General features: G+C 47.5%; 1 protein-coding gene across 1 annotated transcript in view; it reads left to right on the forward strand.

Moving 5' to 3' along the window:
- The window catches only part of LRRC2 (leucine rich repeat containing 2), a 28279-nt gene extending 15015 nt beyond the window's left edge, over positions 1 to 13264 (forward strand). Inside the window, exons 5-9 of the mRNA XM_002713304.5 lie at positions 599 to 735; positions 6692 to 6837; positions 8235 to 8390; positions 9922 to 10058; positions 11004 to 13264. Of these exons, the coding sequence (XP_002713350.1) occupies positions 599 to 735; positions 6692 to 6837; positions 8235 to 8390; positions 9922 to 10058; positions 11004 to 11053 (626 nt within the window). The 3' untranslated portion in view covers positions 11054 to 13264. The remainder of the gene's footprint in view (positions 1 to 598; positions 736 to 6691; positions 6838 to 8234; positions 8391 to 9921; positions 10059 to 11003) is intronic.
- Positions 13265 to 16561: the final 3297 nt, after the last annotated feature.

The following is a 16561-nucleotide window of genomic DNA, read 5'->3' on the forward strand; positions in this document are numbered from 1 at the left end:
CATGCATGACAGGAATCCAAGTTCATGGGCCATCAGCTGCTTCCTCCCAGCCGGCACAGCAGCAGGAAGCTGGAGTGTAAGCAGGACTCAAATCCCGTAATCCCATATGGGGTGCAGGCATCCCAATGGCAGCTTAACCCGCGGCACCACAAAGCCTGCCCTTAGCTTACTTAAGAGCCCTCCAGGAGGCCACGGCTGGTGACGGCCTCCTGGGAGCTGTGCCACACGTGCCCCCATTGCCTGACACTGCCTCTGCCGTGTTACTGCTAAGGAGTTTGCACTCGGTGTGCTGCACTCACCCTGCCTGTGGTTTCACAGAGGACCATACAATTCAAGAGCAAGGAGAAATCAATCAATAACCAATCAATCAATCAATCAATCGCCTCTCCCCTCCGCCTACCCCCGACACCCACACAATGCCATGATCAGAAGCAAAATGCTCGTGTGGGGGAGCAGACCTTAGTTAGGATGCTCAGAAACCACTGGCAGGGTTGCGTTCAGTGCCTTCCCCGTCGCTGACGCAGACGCTGGACGCGTTAGCTTTGCGCGTGGCTCTTCAAGGACCCCCTCGGTGGCGCTTTGCTGTTTCTCGTGACAGGCCGCTTGAAGAACCTGAGAGAACTCAACGTGAGCTTCAACCATCTGAAGAGCATTCCTCCAGAACTGGGGGACTGTGAGCACCTCGAGAGACTGGATTGTTCTGGAAATCTAGACCTAACCGAGCTGCCCTTCGAGGTAAGAAATAAACATTGCTGCGAGTTCCTTCTCACTTGACTCACGCCACGGCGGGGTCTGTGATGTGCGGAAGAAGGGCTAGAGGATGAAATCCACCATCGGTATTTGTTTGTTTATTTGTCTCTCTGTGCATGAGGCAGAGAGAGGGGTTGGGGCTCAGTTCACATCCGCTGATTCGTTCCTTCAGTGCCCACTGTGCTGGGGCTAGGCCCACCGAAGCCAGGAGCCAGGACCTCGCTCTGGGTCTCTGACATGGATGACAGGGACACGAACACTTGAGCCGACACTGGCTGCGGGAATTTAAACCGAGCTCTCCAGCATGGATGACAGAATCCTAGCCACTGGGCCAGACGCCCACCCCCTAATCCGTTCTACTGCGTCACATTTTCCTAATATTTCAGTTGCTCTGTATCTACAGTCTTTTTAAAGTCATAAAGTCATAAAGTCTTTTTAGAAAAGATTTATTTATCTATTTGAGAGATTGAGTTGCAGATGTGGGGGGTGGGGGCAAGAAAGAGAGAGAGAGAGAGAGAGAGAGAGAGAGAAAGAGGTCATCTTCCATCCTCTGGTTCACTCCCCAAAGGGCTGCAACAGCCAGAGCTGGGCCAATCCGGAGCCAGAGCTTTTTCCGGATCTCCCACATGGGTGCAGAGGCCCAAGCACTTGGGCCATCTTCTGTTTTCTCAGGCTATAAGCAGAGAGCTGGATCAGAAGTGGATCATCCAGGACACCAACTGGCGCCCATAAGGGAAGCCGGCGCTGTAGGTGGAGGCTTAGCGCACTATGCCACAGTGCCAACCCCATCGTAAAATCTACTAGGCTGAGACCTTAATTTAAGTTTAGAAATGCTTCCGAGGGAAAATGATGCAAAATGTCCTGTTTTCATGTGAGAGATTTTTAAAATTATTATTATTTTATTTTATTTGAAAGACAGTGTTACAGAGAGAAAGATAGAGACACAGAAAGAGGTCTTCCAACTGTTGGTTCACTCCCCAGGTGGCGGCAATGGCTGGAGCTGTGCTGATCCAAAGCCAGGAGTGGGCCGGCGCCGCTGCTCACTAGGCTAATCCTCCGCCTTGCAGCGCTGGCACTCTGGGTTCTAGTCCCGGTCGGGGCGCTGGATTCTGTCCCGGTTGCCCCTCTTCTAGGCCAGCTCTCTGCTGTGGCCCGCGAGTGCAGTGGAGGATGGCCCAAGTGCTTGGGCCCTGCACCCCATGGGAGACCAGGAGAAGCACCTGGCTCCTGCCATCGGATCAGCGCGGTGCGCCGGCCGCGGCGGCCATTGGAGGGTGAACCAACGGCAAAAGGAAGACCTTTGTCTCTCTCTCTCTCTCTCACTGTCCACTCTGCCTGTCAAAGAAAATAAAAAAAAAGCCAGGAGCTTCTTCCAGATCTCCCACATGGGTTCACGGGCCCGAGGACTTGGGCCGTCTTCTATTGCTTTCAAGGCCACAGCAGAGAGCTGGATTGGAAGAGGAGAAACCAGGACTAGAACTGGCGCCCATATGGGATGCCAGCGCTTCAGGCCAGGGCTTTAACCTGCTGCGCCACAGCGCCGGTCCCACATGAGAGATTTTTATTCAATGCCTGTTTCATGGATGATGCCTGTTACCTGTAATATGGATCCTGATTCATTGATCCGGCGTGATGAAAGCTGGAAATGAAAAAAAGAGATGAGAAGTTTTTATATACTCAGAACTTCCCAATGACTCAAGTAGTGTTGCAGTTAGGCCTTGAGAACTCTTTTAATTTAAAAATGTTCTGTAGTTTCTTGGCATTGATTCATGGACAAATGATTGTAAATATTTTCTGATTATACACAGCCGATAAAAGTGAAACATTTTTATTGCCAAATGAAATTCAGCAAACTTGTGCCGCAGGGAGAGAAGCGCCACACAAAGCCGCTGGCAGCCGACGGGCTAGAAACAGTCGCTGCTGGCGAGGGCCCAGAGGGGTGTTCTTCCCCTTTCCTGAACTCCCTGCATGCGAGGAAGCGGCTGTAGCGCCCGTCTCCTCCCAGGAAGTGCCGCACAGTGGTGCTCAGCCCAGGCCACGATGGCCTGCTCAGGGCTGCCCACCCCCAGTCTGCCCAGTCGTCACCCGCATGTTTGGGCTGGAATGGAATGAACTCATCCTTGACCTCTCTTGCCCCGGTGCCCACATCCCATCTGTACACACATCCTACTGGGCATGCTCTTCGCAGTTGTTCTGCATCTGACCACCGCTCATTGCCTTTCCACGACCACCTTGCCCCAAGCCGGTGCTGTCTGCCACCCGGACTGGGTCAGCAGTCTCCCTGCTGGTCTTTTTGTCATCTTCTCTATCCCCCCCTTTATTAAGGTGTAACCTATGTACCATAAAATTCACCCATTGTAAGTATGCAGTCCAGTGTAACTGTGTTTTAGGATATTTCTCCATCCATTCAATAATTCCCTTTCGCCAGCTTGTTGCTAATCCCTGCCCCTTCTCCCTGCACCTGGAAACCACATGTCTCTACCGCTTGACTCTCTGGAGATTTCGTATGAATAGAATCAGACAATGGTCTTCTGGCTTCCCAAATTTAGCATTTTTTTTTTTTTGACAGGCAGAGTGGACAGTGAGAGAGAGAGAGAGAGACAAAGGTCTTCCTTTTGCCGTTGGTTCACCCTCCAATGGTTGCCGCGGCCAGTGCACCGCGCTGATCCAAAGGCAGGAGCCAGGTGCTTCTCCTGGTCTCCCATGGGGTGCAGGGCCCAAGCACCTGGGCCATCCTCCACTGCACTCCTGGGCCACAGCAGAGAGCTGGCCTGGAAGAGGAGCAACCGGGACAGAATCCGGCGCCCCGACCGGGACTAGAACCCGGTGTGCTGGCGCCGCAAGGCGGAGGATTAGCCTAGTGAGCTGCGGCGCTGGCCTGCCTTTTTTTTTTTTTTTTTTTTTTTTTTTGACAGGCAGAGTGGTCAGTGAGAGAGAGAGAGAGAAAGGTCTTCCTTTGCCGTTGGTTCACCCTCCAATGGCCGCCGCGGCCGGCGCGCTGCAGCCGGCGCACCGCACTGATCCAAAGGCAGGAGCCAGGTGCTTCTCCTGGTCTCCCATGCGGGTACAGGGCCCAAGCACTTGGGCCATCCTCCACTGCACTCCCTGGCCACAGCAGAGAGCTGGCCTGGAAGAGGGGCAACCGGGACAGAATCCGGCGCCCCGACCGGGACTAGAACCCGGTGTGCCGGCGCCGCAAGGCGGAGGATTAGCCTAGTGAGCCGCGGTGCCGGCTAGCATGTTTTTGAGACTCTTCATTCATACTGTAGCGTGTGCAGAGTGAGGGAAGGGTCTAGGTTCATGGTTTTGGTTTTGTTGGATGTGGATATACAATTTTCTCAGAAATTTTTATTGAAAAGATTGTTCTTTCCCCATTGAATTATCTTGGCAACGTTGATGGAAAAACCAGTTGACCATAAATGTAAGGATTTATTTTTGGAATCTCAGTTCTGTTCCATTGCTCTGTTTGTCTCTCTTTGTGTTAAGTCTTGATTACCATGACTTTATAATAAGCTTTGAAATTGACACAATGTAAGTTCTCCAGCTTTGTCCTCCTTTTTCAACATTATTTTAGCTATTCTACATCTTTTGGATTTCCATGTACATATTAGGATTAACCTGACAATTTTTTAAAAATAAAAATAAGCTGAAATTTCAATAGGAATTTCATTCAATTTACCAATTGCATTTTGGGGAGAATTTCACCTTAGTAATAATAAGTTTTCCAGGGTTGGCATTTGGTGCAGCAGTTAGCTAAGTTGCTGCTTGGGAAGCCTACATCCTGTTTCCTGGTGCCTGCTTCAAGTCCCAGCTCCTCCACTTCCCATCCAGCTCCCTGCTAATGCACACCCGGGACACAGCAGGTGAGGGCTCAGGTACCTGGGTCCCTGCCACCCATGTGAGAGATCTGGATGGAACTCTGGGCTCCTGGCTTTGTCCTGCCCTAGTCCAGGCTGTTGTAGATATTTTGGGGGAGTGAACTAGTAGATGGAAGATACCCCCCCTCCTTTCTGGCTTTCAAATAAAATCAAGAAAAAGCTTCCCAATCAATGAACATAAAATGTTTCTCCATTTATGTAAATCTTTAATTTTTCTTAGAAATGTTTTATAGTAATTGTCGCTCCCCCTCTTCGTGGAGGAACGACACAGGACCCTGCGTTGTTCTTTCGTCTGCTCGGCCCTCCCCGGGTTTGCTGCTGGTTCTTCCTGGGTTGGCTACCGTCCCTTCCACCTCCGTGGAAGGGCGGTTCCCCCTGCCACATTCCCCACTTCCGCGGGGGAGCGGCACACTGCCGGCCGGCTCTCTCGGGGGCTGCACAGGTGTTCCTTCAGATAGATGTTCCTGGTGCATGTTGTCTCTCTCCTCCTTTATAGTCCTTTTCCGCCAATCCCAACTCTGCTACCCACACGCCGAGTACGCTGCTCTCCTCCAATCAGGAGCAGGTCCTACAGTTTATTGGTTGAACTGGAGGCAGCTGTGTAGAAGCTGTTTCTCCCTTCTCAGCGCCATATCGTGGGAGAGCAGATGCATAGAATAAGTCTTAATTCCAGTAACTTAGTTTAGTCCGAGTTGCTTCCCACAAGTAATGCTTTCATACAACCTGTTTCACTATTTCTACATTTCTAAGGAACTATTGTGGATGAAAGTAATTTCTCTCTTTACTGATTTAATGTTTATGTGATTTTCCTTATTCTACTTTTTATATAACTCTAAGTTACTTCTTTTAAATATCTTCAGCTATTTTACAGTCTGAAATGAATTTTCTGCATTTATTGTAAAAGGCAGAAAGAAGGGAGGCGAATGGTAATTCACTCTTGATTTTTCTGCTGATCTGATAACTCTGGCAACACAGTCAGAAAGGTGGGACTGAACTGTAGGCATCCAAGACATCTCTCTTGGCTAACTGTTCCCTGTCACGTTACTGTCTTCATATTCATTTTTGCAAATTCCAAACAAGGGCAAATTAGCACGTGCCTACTGGATGAATTTGGCCTGTGTCTCAGTAAAGCAAACCTGGCAACATGGAATGGGATTTAGAGCAAGCCAGACTGTAGTGTGAGCCGACTGCCTCCGCATTTGTCTGCATTTCAGTAGGCTGCCTGTTGGTGCAATTGACTCCACACTTCATAACCATTTTGGAAATGCCTTTTGATAGCACAGATTTTATTCATGGACTCTCAAACCAGATCACTAAAAGGTCACTCTCTCTGTGTTTCATGGTCACTGCTAAGGTTCTATAGTCAAGTCCAAATATTAGACACTTTTTTCTGCTCTATTTCATATTCATATATTTGCATTGTAAATAAGATTATAATTCCCCACACTGTTCAGTGACTATGTTAAAAAGGATAATGGCCATAAGAGAAAGCAGTAGAGAGTTCTGATTCTTTGACATATCACTTTACTGACTCAAATGTGAGTCTCCTTAAGATTCACCACAACTGGTTCATGCGGTCTCTTCCAAGTCATTCTACTCTTAACGCTCCCGCTCTGCCCTGTGACTTTGCATGCTGTTCTTCTACCCAGAGTCTCCACCCCTGCTGTTCCGCCTGTCCAGGAGCCTCAGGAACTCAATGCAGAGTCCATTATGTGCGGTCTTTGCTGACCCGACCACGATGTTGGGCAGTTGAGCCATTTGTTCTCTGTGCTATGCAGCACTGCAAATTGAATACGTTTTTCACATTGTTCTTGCTACCTAAAATTGCTTTGCCTGTTTGTGAAGATACAACTTCAGGAGCAGCCACAGTGGGCAGACAGCCTGCGAATGACACCCAACAGCTGGCGAATGACACCCAGCATCACGGCCAGTTGCATTGGCTGCTGACCTGGGTTTGCACAGATGAGCACTCGTAGAAATGCCTTGGGGGAGAAAACCTCCATCTAAGATGATTCGTTGAATCTAATTTCCACTCTTAGAATACTCTGTTGTTTTCTTTCTAGTTAAGTAATTTGAAGCGAGTTACCTTTGTAGATATCTCCGCCAACAAGTTTTCCAGCGTCCCGATCTGTGTCCTGCGGATGGCTAATTTGCAGTGGTTTGATATCAGCAACAACAACCTGAATGACCTGCCACAAGACATAGACAGGTAGCTACCTGCGTTCTGAAGGTGAGGGGTATGGATACGTCACTGGTGCCTTACACACGGTTCACATTGTCCCATAATCAAGGGACAGTTCTTGGAAAGCAACTAATTCTCCAGAGTTGATTGTTTCCAAGGATTTACAGAATAAGACCGTCTCCAAGCTGCATCCCACAGACACTGTACATGTCTCTATGCAACTCGTACCTGTCTTCATTGTTTCCGTGAATGAATTTGCTTCATACTCTGCCAGAATGGCTCTATTAACTTTCCTTTATCCTGCAGAAGCAGAAAAATATATTTATTACATGTAAGATAGAAACCTATCACTTTCTGCTTGGAATATCAGTTCCATTTAGTGATTGATCACACACTTGTGCTGTTTATCAAGAAAACTGATATGGTTAGTAAGGTTTTGAACTATGTCATTGTTGCTATTTAATTTTAAAACCAGTTATACTGAATCACGCATGACTGGTTGACTTATTCAATCATCCTACCAGTGTTAGGAGAATTAGGTTCTTGGATGACAGGCCTGGAGAGTGGGCTGGGTTTAAAGTGGTCAACAAAACACAATCTCTGACTTTCTGGAATCCACCATTTTCTTGATCAAGGGAGGGTGAACCAACGGCAAAGGAAGACCTTTCTCTCTGTCTCTTTCTCTCACTGTCCACTCTGCCTGTCAAAAAAAAAAAAAAAAAAAAAAAAAAAGAGTGCAAGTAAAGCTGTTGAGACACAGAGGTCAGCGTGGCTTAGGCCTGAATACCGCGTCGTACGGCGCTCCTCTACCCCAGTAGTGTGGCGTTTGTCCATGCTTTCTGGGTTTATGAGAGTAAGTGGGAATTATTTTAATTTAACCATCAGGAAACTACGCAATGTTTGTGGGATTAGGCATTTTGCAAATGGCCATTAGCAAAGCCTGCAGGAAGGGGTCACGAATTAGGCTACAGTGGAAAGCGGAACATTTCGCTCATTTCCTTTTCACTGTGCAGTTTTCTCTGTGTTTTCAAGTGGGAAAACATAATAGGTAAAGAATCACTGTGCTCCCAAAACACAGAAGGGAATATGGTGCCAACAGTTGATTAGTCTCATTGCAACTCCGAAATGCCAGAGACGGGAGGGAGGGCGTCTCCTCCTCACGGCCGCTGCTGTGCAGTTTGTTGGTTCTGCTGTTACGTATGTCTTTGACTCTCAGTGAAGTCATTAAAAGCTAAAAACGAAACAAAACAAAAAATGGCATCACCTGGCCTGCATTTATTTAAAATAAAGTAAGAAAGTTTGTTGTCATCAAGGTCATTGCCTACTGACTGAGCAGGACTCTCCCATGAGAAGCCACGCGTGATTCGTGTTGGTTTTCTCAGCGTGAAGCCGTCTTTGTGTTTTGACCCTGTTCCTCTTCTTAGGCTGGAAGAACTGCAGAGCTTTCTCTTGTATAAAAACAAGCTGACCTATCTCCCGTACGCCTTGCTTAACCTAAAGAAGCTCGCCTTGATAGTCGTCAGTGGGGACCATTTGGTGGAGGTTCCAACTGCTCTTTGTGACTCGTCCACACCATTAAAGTGAGTAGACCCGGCGGAGACCCAGTCTGGCACCGGTCAGGAGCGAGGCACCTGTCTCATAACCAGATCACGTGATTCTTGCGCCCTGAGAACCTGGTCGAAGTTCATGGACATTCTGGCAACTCTTTAGGGGATTTTGAAGTTTGGGGCCAATGGCATGGGCGCTGAAGCTTGGAGGACTTGTGGACAGCAGCTGCCCACTGGTGGCCTGCGTAGCAGGCGCATGCCTGGGCCCCTATGTGTTCTTGAGCAGTCCCACGGCTGCTGGCCTGGTGGGCCCACTGTTACTAAGTGAACCCTCTCCCTTCCCTCGGATTTCTTAAATGCACCTGTGAACTGCTCCATGCTTAGAAAATCCACTCATGGCAATGTGGCACAGACAGCCGCCAATCTGCATGAGAAATGAGATCACTTTTCTCTGCCAGGCGAGTGACATTGAAAAGCTCCAGCTCTAGTCTCCCCTAAAATAGCTCCCAGGCAGCGGGTGCTGGCTCCCTGGTAGCACATCCTGCCAGAATATGGGGCTTTGGGGCTTCTCCCATCGCCTCTACCTTGAGAGCATTTGGGGCTGTTTGCAGTGTTGTACCTGAGCGAGTGTAAACAAAGGAGCACCACACATTGACAAAATTCGATGGTCCTTTATTGCCAGCAGTGGAGAGTGGGCTCATGCCCTAAAGAACTCTCGACCCTAAAGCCCAAAGCAACAGGGTTTGTAAAGGCAAAAACCACAAAATCGGGAGGGGAATTCATGGTTGCTAGGAACAGGGGGAATACATGGTTACTGGGGTCAAGCTGACCTAAAACCTATGCGAAACTAGTATCAATTATAATCTTGACAATACCAGTTACAATCTTAACAATTCCAATTATAATCTTGACATTAATCCAGGTATTGGTTTTAATCATATGTAGGACATAGACAAATTAGATTTTTATCATTAACCCACGTGCAGCCTATCCACTTCCAAGCTTGAGCGATCATGCTAGGGGGTTTCTATGCTCCGCCATGAGTGATGTAGTGAACTGCTATTGTCCAACTGTTCTAGATCATAGTTTGAGACCAGAGTCTCACGGCGCGGGGGGCGCCTTCCCAGAATGGAGTCTCAAGTGCTCCAAAATGGAGTCTACTGTCAAGGTGGTACTTCATTAGCAGTGTGGGGTCTCTCTGGAATCTTCCCAGGAGGCTGCTTTAGCAAGGGCCGACTTTTCTCTGCATAGCATCTGCTTGTCAGCAGTTGCTGGGTAAAACCGCCGTGGAGGGACTGACTGTCTTGGTCTCCCACATGGGTGCAGGGACCCACACGCTTGGGCCATGTTCCACTGCTTTCTTAGGCACATTAGAGGGAGTTAGATTGGAAACAGGGCAGCCAGGACTCGAACTAGTGCGCATTTGGGATGTCAGTGTTGTACACGGTGGCTTAACCTGCTCTGCCCCAGTGCTGGCCCCGAAAGGTTGACTTCTTAGGTGAGGAATTTTGCAATTAAAAATGCCCAGGTGAAAATGTGGTGTTTTCTGTACTTTCTTAAACAGGTATGTAAGCCTGATGGACAATCCTATTGAAAAGACCCAATGTCAAGAAGGTGATGAAGTGCTGGAGACCGAACGGGATCGCCAGCATTTTGATAAGGAATTTATGAAAGCTTATATTGAAGATCTGAAAGAAAGAGGTGGGTAACTCGTATTTGAAATTATTTAACACAGTATGGAGAATTCCACTCACTTATGCAACAAAAGGGAACTGGTTAGGGGGCAGGTTACTCTGTAAATTATTTGTCCATTCACTCTCCAAAAAAGCAGAAATGACACATTTCCTTCAAATATCAAATTTTCCTGGTACACTTGAATGCTTGCTGTATCATCAATTATTTGGCCGAGAGGTTGGGAAAATGAATTTTAAAAAGTTGAAATTGTGTTACTGGGCATGAGGTTTTTTTGTTTTTTTTTGTTTTTTTTTTTTTTTTTTTAAACTAAAGCATATCAACAAAATAGTATTCTAAGTTAATGGGAAAATTAGATTCCATTTCAAAATTCCATTTAAATTCAACTTTTGGAAACATAATCTCATATAAAACAAGGAACATCTACAGATCAGTGAGTAGGCCCATTTAGTTTGGGTTTTTTGAGAACTTTTTTTTTTTTTTTGAGAACCGTTGGCTGTGAAGGGACAGGGAGGGGCAGTACCCAGTGCCAGGAGCGAGGCTGAGAGGTTTACTTAGGAGGATCCTGCTTACTTAGGATTTGCCCAGGCTTCTCAGCTAAACCGAAGTCCTTCCCACTGCCTCCCTGCTGCCTGCACTCCCAGGTTCTTGACCGTCTCTTCGTACTTTATCAGCTGTAGGTTGCATAGCTTCCAAGATCTTGATACAGCGGTGTGAGCTGGTTGGAAAGATTGCGGAAGAATGAGAATTAATGATCCTGTCTTAGATCTAAACATTGCTGAAGCTTGACTCTGTGTTTGTAATGGTTGACTTAATGGTAATGACTCATTTATAACCATACATTAATTTGCATTTACCACACAATGATTTGTGTACTGACATAGGCCGTAGCTTGTAGCTACACGTCCTGATGAAATGATGAATGACTGGATATATTTGTTCATTCTGTTGCAGAATCTGTTCCCAGCTATACCACCAAGGTATCTTTCAGCCTTCAGCTTTGACATCACCCATGAGAAGACTGCAGAATCTCGCAGTGGAGTTTCAAATCTTCGAGTCTGGGTGATGTCGTTCAGCACTACTGGCTTGTGTTTAAAGACAAAGTCTAGAAACTACTGTCACAGCTGTCAAGTTTCAGATGGATGAATCTCTCCATGAGCTGGAAAATCGATAATGGATTTATATGTTGATGTTTATAGACTCATTTGCATATTCATGTTTCCAAATAATGCACATTCAATATTTTAGAAAATATATTTTTAAGATTTATAACTTAAAGACCAAATTCTGAACTTGAATGTGTTGTTTTTTAGGAAGCAAGGGATAAAAGTGCTGAGAAGAGCATTTTTGTTGGAATAGTCAGATGAAACATTGTAATTTTGAAACAATTTTAATGCATTATTTCTCTGAGAAATAATTGTACAAATGGCTATTTCCATATGTTTTAAATGATCGTTTGGGAAATGTTGGCTCTTGGGAGAGACTTCAGTTATCATCTGGGCCTTGCAGGTAGAACTGGCGTCACATGGCGTGTAGGTGGCCCTAGTTGAGCAGGCGTGGGCCTGGCTGACCGTGGGAAGTGTGGGATAGCATGCCTGGATGGTCATCTTGCCATCCCAGACCCCACCTCAGAGTAAAGACAGTGTCCTTAGGGCTCTCTCCCCAAAGGTGGCCCTGTGGGACAAGGGGGATGACTTCACACTGACAGGGAGACCCCAGCAAGGCTCCCCTGTGGGCACCACCAGAGTCTGTGACCCTAGCAAAGATGCTACGGGCCAAAGGGGGCCTCGCGGCTGTTTTAGATTGGCAAGGGAGGGGTTCATTACAAGTCTTTGACGCCTACATTGCATCACAGGATGTGTGGAATTTGTACAAAGTCTCTATTTTTATACTATTCTGTTGTGCTAAAACACTCAAAAACAGGACGTGGCTTAGTGGCTTAGGGTCTTTTTTTTTTTTTTTTTTTTTTTTTTTTTTTTACAGATTTATCTATTTTTTTAAAGGTAGAGTGACAGAGAGAGAGAGGGAGAGATAAAGACCTTCTATCCACTAGTTCACACTCGAAATGGCTTCAGCTGCTGGGGCTGGGCCAAGCCGAAGCCAGGAGCCAGAAACTCCATCAGGGTCTCACACGCAGGTGCAGGGGCCCAAGCACTAGGGCCATCTTCCACTGCTTTCCCAGGCCATTAGCAGGGAGTTGGACGGGAAGTGGAGCAGCTGGGACTCAAACCAGTGCTGGTATATGGGATGCCATCGTTGCAAATGGTGGCTTACTGTTTTCAAGATAAGCTTAGAGGAGTAGCTTCTGTGACTAAGTAGGGGGATATACGTAAATTCGTGTAAAGGTGTGCGGATTATCCTCTGTGGTCCAGCCCAGTGCCACCCAGTAGAGCTCTCTGCAGTGAAGGAGACGCTGGACCTGCATTGTCCAGTGCAGTAACTGCCAGGCATGCGAGCTTCTTGAGCTCTGAGCAGTGACTGGTGTGACTCAAGAATTAAATTTCACGCATGATGGGGTCTGAGTAGCCACATGGGATCTAGCCAGTCAGGGTTTGGGGACGTTAAGCTGGTGTTTGAAATGGGGATTTTAATTTTCTTTCATCTTAAGAGCAGGTCGGTCTTCAGGGCTCACGTTTAGAAAGGGTCACAGTGACACTGTTTTGTCTCCGAGGGCTCAGCCCTGGGCTCAGAGGTTTAAGTGCTGCAGGTGTGAGGCAGGCAGAGGCGTCTGAAACCCCGAGGGACAGCTCTAGGGCACTGCTTCAGCTGGAACGCGAACTCTGAGAAGCAGGTCAACAGAGGAACCTAGAGCGACGAGAAATTGGGCACTTTAACGGAACCTTAAGTGAACTGTAGGTTTATTTTAAGACTTAAAAATGCAATTTAGATGTATGAGTTGTACTCCTTGGTTGATTCTGGACTTTGATTTCATGCCAAGGTCCATGTTATAGGTAGCCAAATGGAAACTATATTTGAAAGGGGGAAGGGGAAACTTTCACACAAATAGACTGTAATTTATGTACATTTTATTTCAGTAAAAGCAATCGTATGTAAAAGCCTTGTCTTCATGTCATACATAAAAGTGAAAATATATTATACATATATGTATTACATATGTAATGTATTACATACAAATATGTTATATTTGAACATGTTTATAGAGATAATATTTAACTTATTCATATTAATATAAAAATACAAAAGATTCTACAGAATGTTCATGTTTGTGGAAATATCCTATTTGAAAATTTAGATGATGTTTACAGATTAATACATACTTTACAAAAGTTATTTACATAGAACATTATCTATGAACTTTTTTTTTTTGACAGGCAGAGTAGATAGAGAGACAGAGAGAAAGGTCTTCCTTTTGCAGTTGGTTCATCCTCCAATGGCTGCCACGGCTGGCGCGCTGCAGCCGGCACACCGCGCTGATCCGATGGCAGGAGCCAGGTGCTTCTCCTGGTCTCCCATGGGGTGCAGGGCCCAAGCACTTGGGCCATCCTCCACTGCCTTCCCAGGCCACAGCAGAGAGCTGGCCTGGAAGAGGGACAACCGGGACAGAATCCGGCGCCCTGACCGGGACTAGAACCCGGTGTGCCGGCGCCGCTAGGTGGAGGATTAGCCTAGTGAGCCATGGCGCCGGCCATCTATGAACATTAATATGAAAGGAAGAATATTCTTAGAATATTATTCTTAGAAGAGAAACATCCTGGTTCTGCAAATGTGTTTATTACCTGTTGTTTTTACACTGGAAGTTTAGGGAGAACAGATTTCTTTCCCCACCCACTACTGGGTTCGTGGCTGAGGCGCCCATCACAGAAGACAGATAACAAGAGAAAAGCACGTAAACGTATTTAATGTGTGTTGTATGTGGCTCGGCAGTTTTCAGAGATGAAGGAACAGATAAAGCTTATGCCAGAGTGCTGAAGAAGTGGCTGGTGTCCAAGACACAGTGAGGACCAAAGGGCAGGTCTGATGGTAATGAACTTGGGGTACCTCTCAGTCCAGGTTTTCCTTGGCCGTCTCTCCCTTTCCTAGGAAGGATGGTCCTCTTCGTCCCTGCGTCTCTCTGAAATAAGCCAAGGTTTAGCAGTGTGACAAATGGAATCAAACTCTGTGTTCCTGGGAGTCGTCTTTTGCTCCCAGGCACCCAGGTGAGCTCCCCTACGCTGTTCCACACGGCCATCACGGATTCCTCCTCAACCCTGTGCCTTCTGTGGCGTGCGTGCTGCCGTCAGTGCCTTTCCGTGGGCGCAGTGGTTAAGGCGTGGCCGCTTCGCTGCTGCCCGTTAGGCGTAGGGAGCTGTGGGCACGCGCAGCCAGGCCCTTGTGCAGACACGCAGTGTCAGAGTGGGGCTGCCGTCCCCACCTCCTCAGCCGCGTGCGGGCCTTTTCCTCGCTCCTCGCCCTCGCCAGTACTCGGTCTGGTCCTCCTTCCGCATTCAGCCTTTCTGGGGGCGCGCACGAGGCTCAGGCTTCCCTGACTACAGTGGAGGCGGAGCGTCCTTTTGCAATGCTGATTGACACGGAGCTTTTCTTGATCCCCTTTTGGACAGCTTTTGATCAGACTTTTCCTCCTATTTCTTCTCTATTGCTTTGTTGGAATTTTTAAGATAGTTTTCATACTGGCTCTACTGTATGAGTGACTTGCAACCTGTCTTTCTACTTTGGAGACTTTCTAACAATGAATTTGAAAACCTGGAGACAAAGAACAGCTTCCTAAAGTTCTAGAACTTATTGGAGAAGAGTTAATGTCTGAACAATCCTCTGCTTCTTCAAGAAAACCATAAAAACTGGCACTAGGTTGTGTGGACTGCGTTGTAGTCTAGGTTCTACAAAGCATTCAAGGAACAGAAAATTCCTTTTCCTCCACTATGTATCATAGAAATGAAAGTCACTCTTAATCATTTGTTTTATTAGGCTCGTATAAACTTAATTCTAAAAGCAGTCAAGAAGAAAAATTATAAGCCAATATCACCTAGAAAATTACTAAGCAAGACAAAACAACTTAGCAAGATGAGTCTAGTCATATATTTTAAGATATATTTTGACCGGCCGGTGCCGTGGCTCACTAGGCTAATCCGCCGCCTGTGGCGCTGGCACCCCGGATTCTAGTCCTGGTTGGGGCACCAGATTCTGTCCTGGTTGCTCCTCTTCCAGTCCAGCTCTCTGCTGTGGCCTGGGGAGGCAGTGGAGGATGGCCCAAGTGCTTGGGCCCTGCACCCGCATGGGAGACCAGGAGGAAGCACCTGGCTCCTGGCTTCGGATCAGTGTGGCGCGCTGGCCGTGGCGGCCACTGGAGGGTGAACCAACGGCAAAGGGAGACCTTTCTCTCTGTCTCTCTCTCACTGTCCACTCTGCCTGTCAAAAAAAAAAAAAAAAAAAAAAAAGACTAAGTTAAATTTTTAGCCTTTCCAGGGAGCTTGTAAGGAATGCAAGGACGTTTCAACAGGAGGAACTGTATTCTTGTAATTCCCCACACCAACCTATAATCTCGAAAATGTTGGGAAATAAAAGGCTTTCAGTCAAATCAAAGGCTGTGGAAGGCCGGAAGCAAACCAACCAACCTCCCAAAGACCAGACAGTCTCAAAATAGAAGGGAATTACCTGGTCTGATAAGGAGTTTCTAATAAAAACCCTCAGCAAAATGACAAAATAATGCAGGAGGGGAAATGGAATCTCACCCTCTAAAAGCAGAGATCCAACAAGGGTAGCCCGTCACTGAGCTGCTCAGCCTTGCAATGAGAGGTTTTAGCAGCCAATGGGGTGTTCTGAAAAGGTTACGGAGACTGGGAAAAGAGAACATACACATACAATCATAGAAACCCAAAGAACCCAGGAGAGATGGTGAGAATTAATACAAGATCCGTAAGCTCTCCGGATATGAGCCGCAGCCACCGAAGCCACGTGCATTCGTACAAACCAGCAACAGTCGGAAAATGAAAAGCGGGAAGAATGCTGATAAAAGCAGTCACAATAACTAGGTCCCCCCCACCTCCAGTGCACGCTGGAAGTGGCAGGGGGGCCCCTTCCTCCTACAATGTCCCTCGAGCACCCCCTACCGAGAAAGCTAATCCTGCTTTTCCCTGTGTAACTCTCCCTGAACTCGATGGTGCTTGTTGAGAAATTAAATCCTTCCACTTGTGCCGAGTCGCAGGACGCGCACAAGCCCTCTGCACACCACAGCAAGCCTGCGGGGCTGAGGCACCCCCTCAACCTGTTCCTTTGAGGCCCATCACCCTCCTGGGAAGCAATTTGGGCCCTCTGCCCCGCCCCCACCCCCTAGCCTTGACCTGTCATCTTAGCATCCTTGTGACTGGCGTGTAGACGGCACCCCCCTTGCTGCCACAGAACTCCACGCTGTGGAGCTCCTTCCCCTCCAGCCCTCCTTCCCGCCTCCACCCCCAGGCTTCCCACATGGGAGTGCCGAGGCACCCTCACTTCTGTTCACTCTTGCTCCCCAGTGCATGGTACCTTCCAGCAGGTACCTGGGCCCGAAGCCCAGCTGG

Source organism: Oryctolagus cuniculus, chromosome 10 (assembly GCF_964237555.1).
Source record: "Oryctolagus cuniculus chromosome 10, mOryCun1.1, whole genome shotgun sequence".
Taxonomy (NCBI): Eukaryota; Metazoa; Chordata; class Mammalia; order Lagomorpha; family Leporidae; genus Oryctolagus; species Oryctolagus cuniculus.